The 12757-nt window shown below is 59.7% G+C and overlaps 1 protein-coding gene across 1 annotated transcript; it reads left to right on the top strand.

Annotated features, from left to right (window-relative positions):
- The first annotated feature begins 996 nt into the window (after positions 1 to 996).
- Positions 997 to 11263, top strand: TBX2 (T-box 2). The gene is made up of 7 exons (XM_027698685.1): positions 997 to 1808; positions 2520 to 2787; positions 5275 to 5421; positions 6594 to 6670; positions 6758 to 6927; positions 8203 to 8816; positions 9646 to 11263. Exons 1-7 carry the CDS (start codon positions 1444 to 1446, stop codon positions 10090 to 10092), a joined length of 2088 nt encoding a protein of 695 aa, XP_027554486.1. The 5' UTR covers positions 997 to 1443; the 3' UTR covers positions 10093 to 11263.
- The last annotated feature ends 1494 nt before the right edge of the window (positions 11264 to 12757 follow it).

Raw genomic sequence — 12757 nt, 5'->3', positions numbered from 1 at the left:
CACAGCCGCGCCGGCCCCCGGCCGCGCAGCCGACGCGCCCCGACGGCGGGGTCCGCGCCTCCGTCGTGGGCGCGGAGCTACGGGCTGGACCCCCCCTCCGCGGTCCGGGCGGCTGCCGGCAGGGCGGGGGGCGACGGCTGGGAGCGACTCACCCGCGCTGGAGGTCGCCGCTCGGGGCCTCGCCGCCGCCCGCAGCTCTCCGCAGGGCCGCGCTCCCGGCGGCCGCCCCGTCGGCGCTGCGCGGCCGTGCGCGGTTGTGCGCGGAGCGGCGGGCGGGGCGCGCCCCGCCGCGATCCGCTCTCCAGGATCTGTCGTAAAGCGGCCGCAGCCGGGCTCGCCCGGCCGCTCTCGCCCCCCCCTTCCCGGCCCCGCCGCCCCCGCGGAGACCGGCGGGGGCTTCTGCCGCCGCCCCCCGCCCCCGTGGCTCCGCTCCCCGCTCCGCCGAGGTGGCTCCGCGCTGGCCCCGCACCGGCGGCGCAGCCGGGGCTGACCCGGTATGCGGAAAGGAGCCGGGGGTGGGATTTCGAGCACTTTTCTCTGTCATTGGTTAATATTTTATTCTGTTGACATGTTTTCTTACTGCCGATGCTTCCGACACCTTCTTCTTTTTTTTTTTTCCTCCCTTTTTTTTTCCCCCCCCTTTTTCCCTCCCCCCCCCCCCCCCCCCCCCCCCGCCCCCCCGAGCCCGGAGCTTGGCCGGAGCTGTCAAAACCCCGCCTATGCAGATCCACAATTGGTCTGAAACGCGTAAAATCAGCAATCAAGGGGGCTTGGCTCATTAGCGGGCGGATCAGAGCAGGAAGGACATGTGAGATAGTCACAGTTTTACAGAGATCAGGACAAGATCTCACCGTTCCCACTCGGCTCCTTTGGCCATGAGCAGCCCGAGCCCCAGCGCCGAGCGCGGAGCGCGGAGCCGGGCCGGCCCCGCCGGGGCTCAGCCCGGGCCCGCGGGGGTGTGAGGGCAGCGCGGCCGCCCCTGCCCCGCCGCGCCCCGCGCAGCCCCGCGCAGCCCCAACCCGGCTTTTGTTTCTATTTTAGTGTCGAGAAGGACTTTCCTGGGAGGGCTCGTTCCCTCGCTCGCTCTCCCTCGCTGCAACAACAACAACAAAAAATAAGGACCTACTGTCTCCCCTCCGCAGACTGGGAGTCCCAGGAGCCGGGAACTGCCTCGATATTTTTTTGTTTTTCTTTCTTCTTCTTCTTAATTTTTTTCCTTTTTTTTTTTTTTCCCGAATCTAGTTCCGCTGATTTTCGCCTTTTTTTTTTTATGCTTTTTTTTGGAGCGTGTGTGTGTGCTCTTGATTTTCCTTTCTCTTCCAGAGACTCAAGCGAGTTCGCTGGGCAGGAGAGGGGGAAAAAAATAAAAATACAACAAATACACACGCGCGCATTTTTTGTAAAGGGAATCCCTCTTTTTCTCCTGGATTTGTGGATGCACCGATGAGAGATCCAGCCTTCCCAGGGACTGCCATGGCTTACCACCCCTTCCACGCACCCCGGCCGGCTGACTTCCCCATGTCCGCTTTCCTCGCAGCCGCCCAGCCGTCCTTTTTCCCGGCTCTGGCTCTGCCTCCGGCGGCGCTGGCGAAGCCCATGCCGGACCCGGGGCTGGCCGGGGCGGCCGAGGCCGGGCTGCACGTCTCGGCCCTGGGACACCATCACCAAGCCGCCCATCTGCGCTCGCTCAAGAGCCTGGAGCCCGAGGAGGAGGTCGAGGACGACCCCAAAGTAACGCTGGAAGCCAAAGAGCTCTGGGACCAGTTTCACAAGCTGGGCACCGAGATGGTGATCACCAAGTCCGGGAGGTAAGAGCCGGCCCCGCGCGGCCCCCACAGCCCGCCCCGCACCTGCGCGGCCGCGCAGCGCCCTCGCCCCTCTCTCCATCCCGCTTCCCATCCGCCCCCGAGAATTAACGCGGGGAGTTTCGATCTCTGGAGTTTTTCGGAGGTGTTTCCCCCCCCACACACCTCCTCCGAGCTTTCTCGCCACCCCCCAATTACTACTTTTCGGAGCGCGATCCCAAATTAAATTCGTGCGCGTTAATTGAGCGCCCGGAATCCGCCTCTCCCGTTGTTTACGCCGCTTCCCGCCGTTTCCTTCCCTCCTGCCAAACTTTCCCCGCGTCCGGGGTCGTTCCCGGCCCTGGCCTTGGTCCCGGGCCCGGGGGAAGCAGCGGCGGGGCTGCCGGGGTGCTGGGCGAGCGGGTCGGCGGAGGGCAGAGAAATGGGGTAAAACCAGGGTGTGTTTTCGCCCCTTATTTCCCGGAATGGGATTTTTTGAGCTTTTCCCTGCTTTCTGTGAGCTGCAGAGCGGGATGAGAAGCGATGGGACGTGAGGAAGTCTGGGAATCCTCAGCGAACTAAACTAGAAGATGGTGGTTTGGGAGCGGCAGCCGGGGCCGGGCGGTGCGGGGGGCTCGGCGGGGTCGGGGGGTGCGGGAGGCTCGGCGGGGCCGCGGCCGTGGGGGGTCTTTGGCGGGCGGGCACAGCCCTGTACCTCTCTGGGTCTCTCCGCAGGAGGATGTTCCCCCCGTTCAAGGTGCGGGTGAGCGGCCTGGACAAGAAGGCCAAGTACATTTTGCTGATGGATATAGTGGCGGCCGACGATTGCCGGTACAAGTTCCACAACTCCCGCTGGATGGTGGCCGGCAAGGCCGACCCGGAGATGCCCAAGCGCATGTACATCCACCCCGACAGCCCGGCCACGGGGGAGCAGTGGATGGCCAAACCTGTTGCCTTTCACAAGCTGAAGCTCACCAACAACATCTCGGACAAGCACGGCTTTGTAAGTGCGGCTGCGGGGCAGAGTGTGGCCCCCCGGGCAGGGACCCCGGGCAGGCGCGGGGTTGCCCGGTGCCGGTGCTGCCCGGCCCGAGGGGAACGGCGGGGCTTTAAGGGCTCTTCCAGCCGGGTCGGGCTGGGCGGCGGGTCCTGGCCGGGCCTTGCGGTGATGTGGCTGTCCCGCAGCCCTCCAGCCCCTGCTCCTGCCGGGCACCGAGGGGGCAGCTCCCCTTCCCCGGGGGAAAAGGAAGGATTGGGGTGCGGGCAGCCTTGGGATCCGCTTGGCTCCCACATCCGCGGCCTCCACGGCCTGTCCTGCCGCTTCTTCCCGGCCCTCCAGGCTCTGCGGGGACAGGGACTTGGGGTGGTGGATGTGCGGGGCCGAGGCCGTGCGGGGGATGCAGCGACAGCAGCCCCGACGGGGCGGCGGGGCCGCTCCCGACCAGGGGCTGTCGGGGCCGGCCGAGTCGAGTCGAACCGGACTGGGGGAGCACAGGCGGCGGCACCTGCGCTGGGTTCCTGCGGCAGGGAGCAGGGCTGGAGTCGTTGGCAGCCTCGGCTCCACACCAGCTGCATCTAAAAGCCCTTATTTAATTCTCTATTGATCATATCTGCATCACCTAACGGAGGTAAAACAGAACAAAAAAAAAACACAGCCAAAAAAAACCACCAACCAAAATAAACAAAGAGAGGGAAAAGAGAGAGAAAGGAAAGAAAGAAAGCGCAGCGTGTTGGCCGCTTGCAGAGACCCGCAGAAGGCAGGGTCAGAACACGAGGGGAGCGCGATCCTGCGGGAACGCACGGAGGGGGAAATCCCAGCGCCCCAGCCAGCTCTGTAGCCTCTGGACACGCATTTAGGGCGATAAAGGGAAAGTTCATCGTGCAGCGTTGGTGATACAGTAATTAGCGGGGAGCCGGGGCCGGCGGAGCTGCGGGGGCTGCGGGACCCCCGCTCAGGTGGAGAGGGCAGAGCAGCTCCGCACCTCCCAGAGAGCTTTCCTCTCTCTGTTTTTATTTTTTTCCCCTCCTCTTTTTATTTTTTCCTCTCTCTTTTTTAATTTTTTTTTTCCTCCTCTTTTTTTATTTTTTCTCTTTAGGCAGGAAACAGCGTCTTTGTTAAATAATACATTGTGAGGTTATTTATAGCCAGCAAGGTAAATCGATAGAGAAGGAGTCTAAAAAATACGGGTTTTTTTGTACTGGTTAAAAACTAGTTTGATTCAGCGTTTTTAACGGTTCGCCTCCTTCAATTAAAGATTTCTGGTATCTGTCGTTGTCCAAAATCCGGACTGTGTTAAATCTGGGAGATGAGGGTTTAGCCAGTGCCCATCTGGTCAGAGAGGGATGATTATATTTTTTTAAAGGAATGCAGATTTGCACGCCTGAATGAGACTTTTTGCACCATTTTCATGATAAATCCCGTCTAGATTATATCAATATAACAGCGATCCGACAGTTCATCAGCAGGTGATTATTGCTTGGGTTAAGAGAAAAAAAAAAAACAAAAAAAAAGAGGGGATTTTTTTTATTACCTTCTAAACCAAAATGAAGTGATAATTATTTAGCCATTTGGCCGGCGTTCTTTGACAATAATTACTCAAGCTTTCGCCTTTCCTCTAGCAATTCTGGGCGATGAATTCTGCATTTCAGTCCGACCACAGCAGGTTGGGGAATTATTTAAACGCTATCGGGCAGGAAAACAGGCAACGCGGGGCAGGGGGTCGGAGCCGCCCCAGGGGCGCGGCTCGGGGAGGGGGTGTGTGATTCAGGCACTTCCGAAAATCCCCAGCCAAATTGCGGGGAATTCGGGTTTAAAAAAAAACAACAAACAAACAACAAACCAAACTGAAAAAATAAAACGAGAGGGTAGAGAACGGCTTTGAGTGTTGGCGAGGCTTTTAGACACCTGACTGGGGGAAAAAAAAAAGTGTCTGTTCCTTCTGCAACGTTGCTCCGAGACATAAATTTGCCATGGTTCGTGGTGAAATGCTCCTTTCAGGTCGCAGGCGCTGGCTGGGGCTGGCACCGGCTCCTGCCGCCCCCGACACTAACCCAGAGCCTTTTAACATTATTTTTTTGTGGTGGCGAAGGAGAGCAACTTTTTTTTTTTTTTTGAGGACGGAAATATGAAAAGCGGCGAGAAACGTGTCGAAAATTCGCCTCGCGTTCACAGGGTTGTAATAAAACAGGGAGATCCCTTTTGCTGCTTTATTGCCGTGCTTAACACCCGCAAAGATGCTGCTGTGCCTGCGTTGCCTGACCTCCTTCTTTGGGAGCAGATCCCGCAATGGCATCAACAAAAAAACCAAGAAATCTCCCTCTTTGGCATCCGCCGGCGTTCCTTCCTCACGGCGAATTCGTGGGGGTTATTTTTTTTTGGTTGTTTTTGGGAGAAAAGGGATTTTTATTTAGGGTGGCGGCTGGACGCGCGCGCGTCCCGCGGATTGTGGGGCTGACGGCAGCCGCGGGCTCTGCTCTCTCGCCCACCCAGACCATCCTGAACTCCATGCACAAGTACCAGCCCAGGTTCCACATAGTCCGGGCCAACGACATCCTCAAGCTGCCCTACAGCACCTTCCGCACCTACGTGTTCCCCGAGACCGACTTCATCGCCGTCACTGCCTACCAGAACGACAAGGTACGGCCGGGCAGCCCCTGCCCTGTCCCTGTGCCCTGTCCCTACCCCTGCTCTCACCCCTGTCCCAACCCTCACCCCTTTATTAGGGTGTATTTACATACTTGCGTGTGAGTGAGGATATTTCGGGGCAGAGTGGCCAAAAAGCAGTAATAGCAGAAAGGTTAAACCCCAAGCCCTCAGAGCAGGATGCACCCTCATACTTACTCCTGTTATTATCGCTATTTTTAATACTAATACCAATGTCATTATCAGTATTTCAATGATTGCTATTAATAATTTCCTCCTGGGGTTTGTTGTGCCTTTCTGGGCCGTGGGAGTCTTTGCTGCAGGCCCAGGCTGTGGAGAGCAGCACCAGGCCTGGGCAGCCTCACCGAGAAGGTGCCCTGGGCTCTGGAGGAGCCAAAAAATAGAGCCAGATAAGCTAATTTTAGTTGCTTTCGTGATTTAGCAAGTGTCACCCTGTGAGCAACCAGAGCCTGGAGAGCTCGGTGGGGAGCAGAGAGCCTCTGCCGTCCCCCTCCAAGAGTTGTGTGTACGTGTGTGTGTTTTAACCCAAAAGCTGACCCCCACCTCCACCCCTGGCTGCTGATGCTAATTGACAGCTCTGTCTGAGGGTCCTGGTGGGCTTGTTTCCCTCGTAAAGTTTATGGCGAAGAGTCACAATCGATTAAAGAGCACTTTGTCTGCTCGCCCGCCGCAAGCGGCGCGGGGCGGCCGCCGGCCGTGGGCCCCGTCGGGCGGGGGATGCTCGGGCTGGGGGACGCTCGGGCCGGGGGTCGTGGCGGGGCCGGGCAGCCGGGCCTTTTGCAGAGCCCCCTCTCGGGGCTGTGTTTCAGAGCCATGCATTATTGAGCGCCCTGATGTCGCCGGGCCCCGGCAGCCAGCCCGTGGCGCGGGGAGGGATAAGAATAGCTTTTAACCAGCGGCCGCGCAGCTCAGTCGCCATCTTCCCTCCGGGGGGCCGTGAAAAATAACTTCCTATCATTAAGACGCCATTAATAATTCAAGCCCAAACCTCAGCATCATTTTTAATAAAGCATGCGGTGTGTTAACGCGGGGCCGCGGCGCGTTCCGCAGCCTGCGCCGCGCGCCCCGCGCTCCCCGACGGCGGCGGCGGGGAGGGGGCAGCCAGGACTTCACGCCACCTCCTCTGTCCTTTTCCCCCTCCGCAGATCACCCAGCTGAAAATCGATAACAACCCCTTCGCCAAGGGCTTTCGGGACACGGGCAATGGCCGGCGGGAGAAGAGGTAAGGGGTGTTCCCGTCCCCCCCCCCACGGCTCCGCGCCCGCCCGCGGGGGGACGGGCAGTGCCCGACGCTGCCTCTCGCCCATAGGAAGCAGCTCTCGCTGCCGTCCCTGCGGATGTACGAGGAGCCCTGCAAGCCCGATCGCGACGGCGGGGAGTCGGACGCCTCCTCCTGCGAGCCCTCGGCCGTGCGCGACGCCCTCCACTCGCCCGTGGGTGCCCTCCCCAGCCCCCTGCGCCTCAAGGGCAGCGGCAGAGGTAACAGAGGAGTCTCGGTCCCCAGACATCCCCAAACGTCCCCAAACATCGGGGTTCTGCTCCCTCGGGGCTGCTGAGTGCTGATTTCTTGGGGGCAGTGAGGCAAAACACCAAGGAAAATAAAGACGGGGATGCGCACGGAGGAAAAGACAAGAACTGAGCAAACACAAGTGGCATTCATGAGTTGCAACGTTTTTTTCTCTTTATATATTTTATCTTGACTATATATTGCATCTTCTATACAGCTTGTATCTTGTATTTATATTATACAAGGAGAAATGGCAAGGCAGACCGTGTGTTCTCATATTAGCCTGGCTCCTTACTGGTGTGTGCCCTGCCTTCCATGGGAAGCTCACATTTCCTTAAAAAAAAAAAAGAAAAAAGAGGAAAAAAACCCAGAAAGAATTAATTCATTTGAAAGGAGAAAAAAATGTTGTAACTCCAGGGCTGCAAGCTGGTGAACGAAAATAAACCAGCAGCTCCACGTAGCAGTTTTTTTCGATGCTGGGTTTTGTCTTGCCGCACTATCAATCTGCTCTTTAAACTTTCCACCAGCCCCGATTCCCTGCAAACCTTCATCAAAACTGCAACCCCCCCCCTCCCGAGCTGGAGGGAGGGTTTATTACACCCCTCTCCACTTTCAAAGGCTTCCCCGAATATTCGCCCCAGCCTGCAGAGCTTCACCTCACCCGCACCAAAAGGCTTTTCTCGTTTAGTGGAGCCGGGCAGGGGTTCAGCTCCCCTCGCCAGCCCCTCGCGTCCCCCCGTCCTCCTCTGAGAGCTCAATGGGGTTTTTTAAATTAAAGCCCCTTTTAGGAGGGTCTGTGCCGTACTCCCTGCCTTAAAACTGCCTCTTTAACCTGCCTCAACCTGCACATTTGGAATAAATCCACGGCACGCAGTTGATCAGCTCCACGTAATTAAATCTATGGAGGACCATTTCCTCCCGCGCTGTCCAGCGCCCGCTCTCCTCATCCCCCGCTCGGAGTTTGCAGCTAACGAGAGTGATGCTGTAATAGATTTTGGTTCTCCATCAAACATGTTTTTCTGTTTGGCAGAGCAACAGGACTGCTGTTGTTAATCCCCTTTTCCCCAGAGCGGCCGTAGCGCGAGGGCCCATTTCTGCCCCCAAAATGAGTTTCTCTCGTTAATAACGATCGCAGCTTCGCTGTCGCAACCTCTCCCTGACACCAGGGCTCTCGCCAGTGACCCGCTCCTCACCTCCCTTGGGTGCTCCCTTCTGCTCTGACCCTCTGCCCCTCCATCCCGTTGCAGAGGAGAAGCCGGGGGCCGACAGCGACGCGGAGGTGGAGAAGGTGCCCGAGGAGCGGCCAGTGGCAGCCGCCAGCCCCAGCGGGGAGGACGTGACGCCCCGCGGCAGCCCCCGGTGCCTGGAGGAGCGGGGCAAGGAGAGGCACAGCCCGGAGAAGGTCAAGGATGGCGCATCCCCCCGGGAGGGTCCCGGCGAGGGCCTGTTCGGCACGCGGGGCCTGGAGAAGGACAAGGTGGAAGGACGGAGGAAAGAGACGGACCCGGGCAAGAAGGACACGGAGGGCGGCGGGCTGGGCAAGGAGGCCTTCGCCCCGCTGATGGTGCACACGGACAGCCCCCCGCACCTCAGCGCCGGGCACCTGCAGAGCCTGGCGCTCTCCGGCCTCCACGGGCAGCAGTTCTTCAGCCCGCTGGGCGCTGGGCAGCCCCTCTTCATCCACCCGGGACAGTTCGCCATGGCCCCCGGCGCCTTCTCTGCCATGGGCATGGGACACTTGCTGGCCTCGGTGACCGGTGGGGGCAGCCTGGAGAACGGAGCCCTCTCGTCTGCCCCGGGTGCGGCAGGGACGGCCACCCCCTTCCCTTTCCACCTCTCCCAGCACATGTTGGCCTCTCAGGTAAGACCCTGCGCCCGTCCTGCATCCTCATCCCCATCCCTGCTGTCTGGCACCTCTTCTCCATGTCCTCCCAGAAGGCACCCTGAATGATGGAGGACTTCATGGATGCAGGCCAGGCCTGGCTAGCATCACCCCCCTGTGGGGACATGCGGGGTGGCCCCAGTGCAGGAAAAGTGCTTTTGGTGCTCCCAGCCTCCCCCGGGCCCTCTGCAGCCCCTGGGGACAAGAGGGTGACACCCCTGACATTGCTGCCTGGTGAGGGGCATTTAGAAAGTTGGCCTCAGGGGTGATTTGAGGAGGAATCCTGATTTTTTTTGCAGCTGCCACAGTTCTTCCATAAGCAAGGGCAGAGTCAGGATCTGTGGCCCTGCCTGACCTGGCTGTCCCCATCTAGCATCCCACCGTCTCCCTGTCAGCTTTGAAACAGCTTCCACAATGCCTGGGCTTGTGCTGCCTTTCCCATCCCCTCTGATGAAATACATGAAGATGTCTTTGAACTCCCCTAATTTATCGATCCTGCTTAACAATGTGTTTTAATGTGGTTAAAGGGCTGTGATGCTGCACAGACGAGGGCGTGCAGCACGCAGGGAGGGGACGGGGCAGGCCTCAAAGAGGGGTTTGTGCTCGGTGTCACCAGCCTGGGTCGGTGTGGGGTGGATGGGGACCCCCATCCCGCAGCTGTTCCACACGGATATCCCCACGCTGTGTTTTTAGGGTGGCACTGAGGCGTCCCAGCTTTGCCTTGGGGGAAGGCAGCTGGGGGGCAGGCAGGAGGGGGGGACACAGAGGGGCATCACCACAGTTCTGACCCCTGTTCCTCTCTCCACAGGGAATCCCGATGCCCACCTTCGGCGGACTCTTCCCCTACCCCTACACCTACATGGCGGCGGCAGCGGCGGCCGCCTCGGCCATGCCGGCCACCAGCGCCGCGGCCGCGGGGCCGCTGTCCCGCAACCCCTTCCTGGGCAGCAGCCGCCCCCGCCTGCGCTTCAGCCCCTACCAGCTCCCGGTCACCATCCCGCCCAGCACCAACCTGCTGACCACCGGCCTCCCCACCAGCCTCAACCCCGGCTCCGAGGGCTCCAAGGCCGGCAGCAGCCGCGAATCCAGCCCCCTCCCCGAGGTGCCCCTGCACAAGGGGGGCAGCCAGCGCCCCGCCGCCTCCCCCAAGGGCTCCCTGAAGGAGTCCCTCAATGAACTGCAGAACATCCAGAGACTGGTGAGCGGGCTGGAGAGCCAGCGGGAGCTGTCACCCGGCAGAGAGTCCCCCAAGTGACCGACGGGGCGGGCGGCGAGCCCTCCCGGCGGGGCGGAAAGCACTGGTATTTTGTACAGCACAGTATAAATATTTATTGTGGAGCCAGGGGTGGGTGCGGACAGGGAGCGGAGCGCTGGAGCAAAGGGATGGACCCCCGCCGGCCAAGTGGACCCACCACCCCGGAGCCAGGAGGGAGCGGTCGGAGCACGGGGCTCTCCTGCCCCTTCAGCTGTGGGGGTGGGAGCGGCTCCCCCCACTCCAGCGAGGCCACAGAGCCCCCAGGACCATCATTCCCCCCCGTTCCAGGCACTGGGCAGCTCGAGGGGGGGTAACGAGCCCGTGTGGAGACACCTGATGGATGGGGCGACCCTGACTCCGGCCCCAGCCCCGATCCCGGGCGGGTGAGAGGGGCCAAACCCTCATCTGTGCAAGGGGAGGGGGAAGGAAAAAATAATTTAAAAAGTAAGGAAAAAAAAAGATATAAGCAACAGAAGATGGAGAACAAGCCGCCTCGGCAGCCACCGCGCAGAGCGGGCACGGCGGGGGAGCCTCGTGGGTACCTGGGCAGATATTTATGAAATAAATGGTAATTTGTGTAAATAAGCTATAAGGATCCCAGAATATGCAAATTGGTATTAATTTATTCAGAGTTGTACATTGGTGTGTACATAATATTTAGAGTTTAACTCATCGCATTTAAGGTTTTTTTTTTCGTTTTTTTTTTCATTTTACATGAACATATATATTGTAAATGAAAACTATTTAGCTCTTTGTGATTGAAGGAGATATCGGTTTCTCTAACTGTGTTTTAAAATATTGTTTATCCCGCCTGTTCTCTAGGACAATCATGTGCCACCAGTAAAACGATTTTTGGAGTCATTGAAACTAAGAGTTCAATCCTTTAATGGACTTTTGCAAGAAAAAAGAAAAAAACAGCAAATCCAAAACTTAACTAAAATATTGCTACAGTGCGGGGTATAGAGAATGCAGGAATAAACCTCAGGTTTTTATTTTTCACTCCAGAACGAAAAAAAAAAAGAAGTATAATAAATTTAAATATCACAGGACTGTGCTCTATATTTGTTTTAAAATAAAAAAGATACATGATTTGCAACGTGCTGGTTACTCGGGTATCTGTCTGTTCGGTTTTGATGAATTCTCACATCTTTCAATAAAAAAAAAAAATCTACTCGGAGAAGTCCTGCCGGCTCCCGCCTGTTTCATTCCTGTCGGGGCCGCCGCTCCTCCGCAGGTGCGCAGCGCTGGGAGCCGCCTCCTCCGGGCTGCGCGGAGCTTCCGCAGCCGAACCCCTTATTTATTGGGGAAAGAAAACGCCCCGGATTGCCACCGCGCCGGCGGAGCGTTGCAAGGGGCTCTTGGGGCGGGGGGACGCTCCGCCGGCTCTGCCCGTCGGGGATCGCTGCCTTCAGGGCCTTTACCGGCCCCATAAGAACCCACTGCGTGTGGGAGTGGGGTGCGGGGCAGCAGGTGCGCGGGGCGGGGGCGCGGAGGTGCGCACGGGGCCCTGCCGGGTGCGGCGGGAGGGATGCGGCACCGGGAGTCTGCCCGCGCTGTCCTCGGGGCCACCCGCGAAAGCAGAGCCAGGGGATGCCGGTGCCGTCCCGCCGTGCTGAGGGGGTGAGCATCGGTACCGGCGGGGACCGGGGTGCGCTGGTCACACCGGCACCGGTGAGGAGGGGGTGACCGGGGCAGAGCGGCACCGTCGGTGATGGGGAAGGGGTGACGGGGAAGGGAGGGGTGACCCGGGGATGGTGAAGGAATGACCCGGGCACGCCGGTACCGTCGGGGATGGTGAAGGAATGATCTGGGGATGGTGAAGGAGTGGCCCGGGCACGCCGGTACCGTCGGGGATGTGGCTGGCCCGGCGAGGGGGCTGTGGGTCTCCACGTCTCCCCCCGCGCCCGGAGCCGCTCGGGGCGTTGCGGAGCGCGGCCGCGGAGGACGCAAACAGCCCTTTTCCTCACCAATTACCCTTCTCCCGTTCCCGGGAAGATTTACGGCCCCGGTCGCGGCGGGGGCGCGGCCCCCTCGAGCCGGAGTGGCAGCGCCGGGCGCGGAGCTCCCTCTGCCGGTGCCGCCGCGCACCCGCCGCCGCGCGGCCCCGACGGGGCGGGTCGTGGGCGGGCGCGGCTCCTCCTCCTCGGCCTCCCCCGAGCCCCCGCCCCAGCCCTCCGGGGGGCTACAGGTAGGGAAGGGGCTTTGGACCACCCCCCCACACACCCGTCGTGGCTGTGTCTGAGGGGAGATGCTGGCGCTGAGTCCCTCGACGGCGGGAGAGGAGCCGCTGCCTCTGCGAGAGGAGTGAGGCCATTTCCGCCGGCGGGGGGGGGACCGGCAGGGTGGGTACGGCTTAAGAAGGAGGAGGGAAGTGTAGTGACTAAAATTAGGCTTGTTTCCGAATAAATATCACTCAGGATGAGTAGCGACTTAATGGGCTTTATTTTTAGTGAGGGGGCACAGCGTGTGCCAGTGTGGGGGATCTCCTGGCCCTTTCCCCCTCCAGTCCAACCATGCTGGATTTAGGCTGAGCTGGCTGGGACAATCACAGTGGGGAGATGGTGACAGTGCTGCCGAACACGCCGGGGAGCCTCGCGCCGGGTTCCTGCCACCCTGGTGGGTCAGGGACAGCCACATCACCCATCTTGGTTCTGTGGGACAGTGA

The sequence above is a fragment of the Neopelma chrysocephalum genome, unplaced genomic scaffold, assembly GCF_003984885.1.
Source record: "Neopelma chrysocephalum unplaced genomic scaffold, ASM398488v2 Primary Assembly neopelma1_132, whole genome shotgun sequence".
NCBI lineage: Eukaryota > Metazoa > Chordata > Aves > Passeriformes > Pipridae > Neopelma > Neopelma chrysocephalum.
Note: the sequence above shows the minus strand (reverse complement) of the source record. Positions and strands in the feature narration are given on the sequence as shown.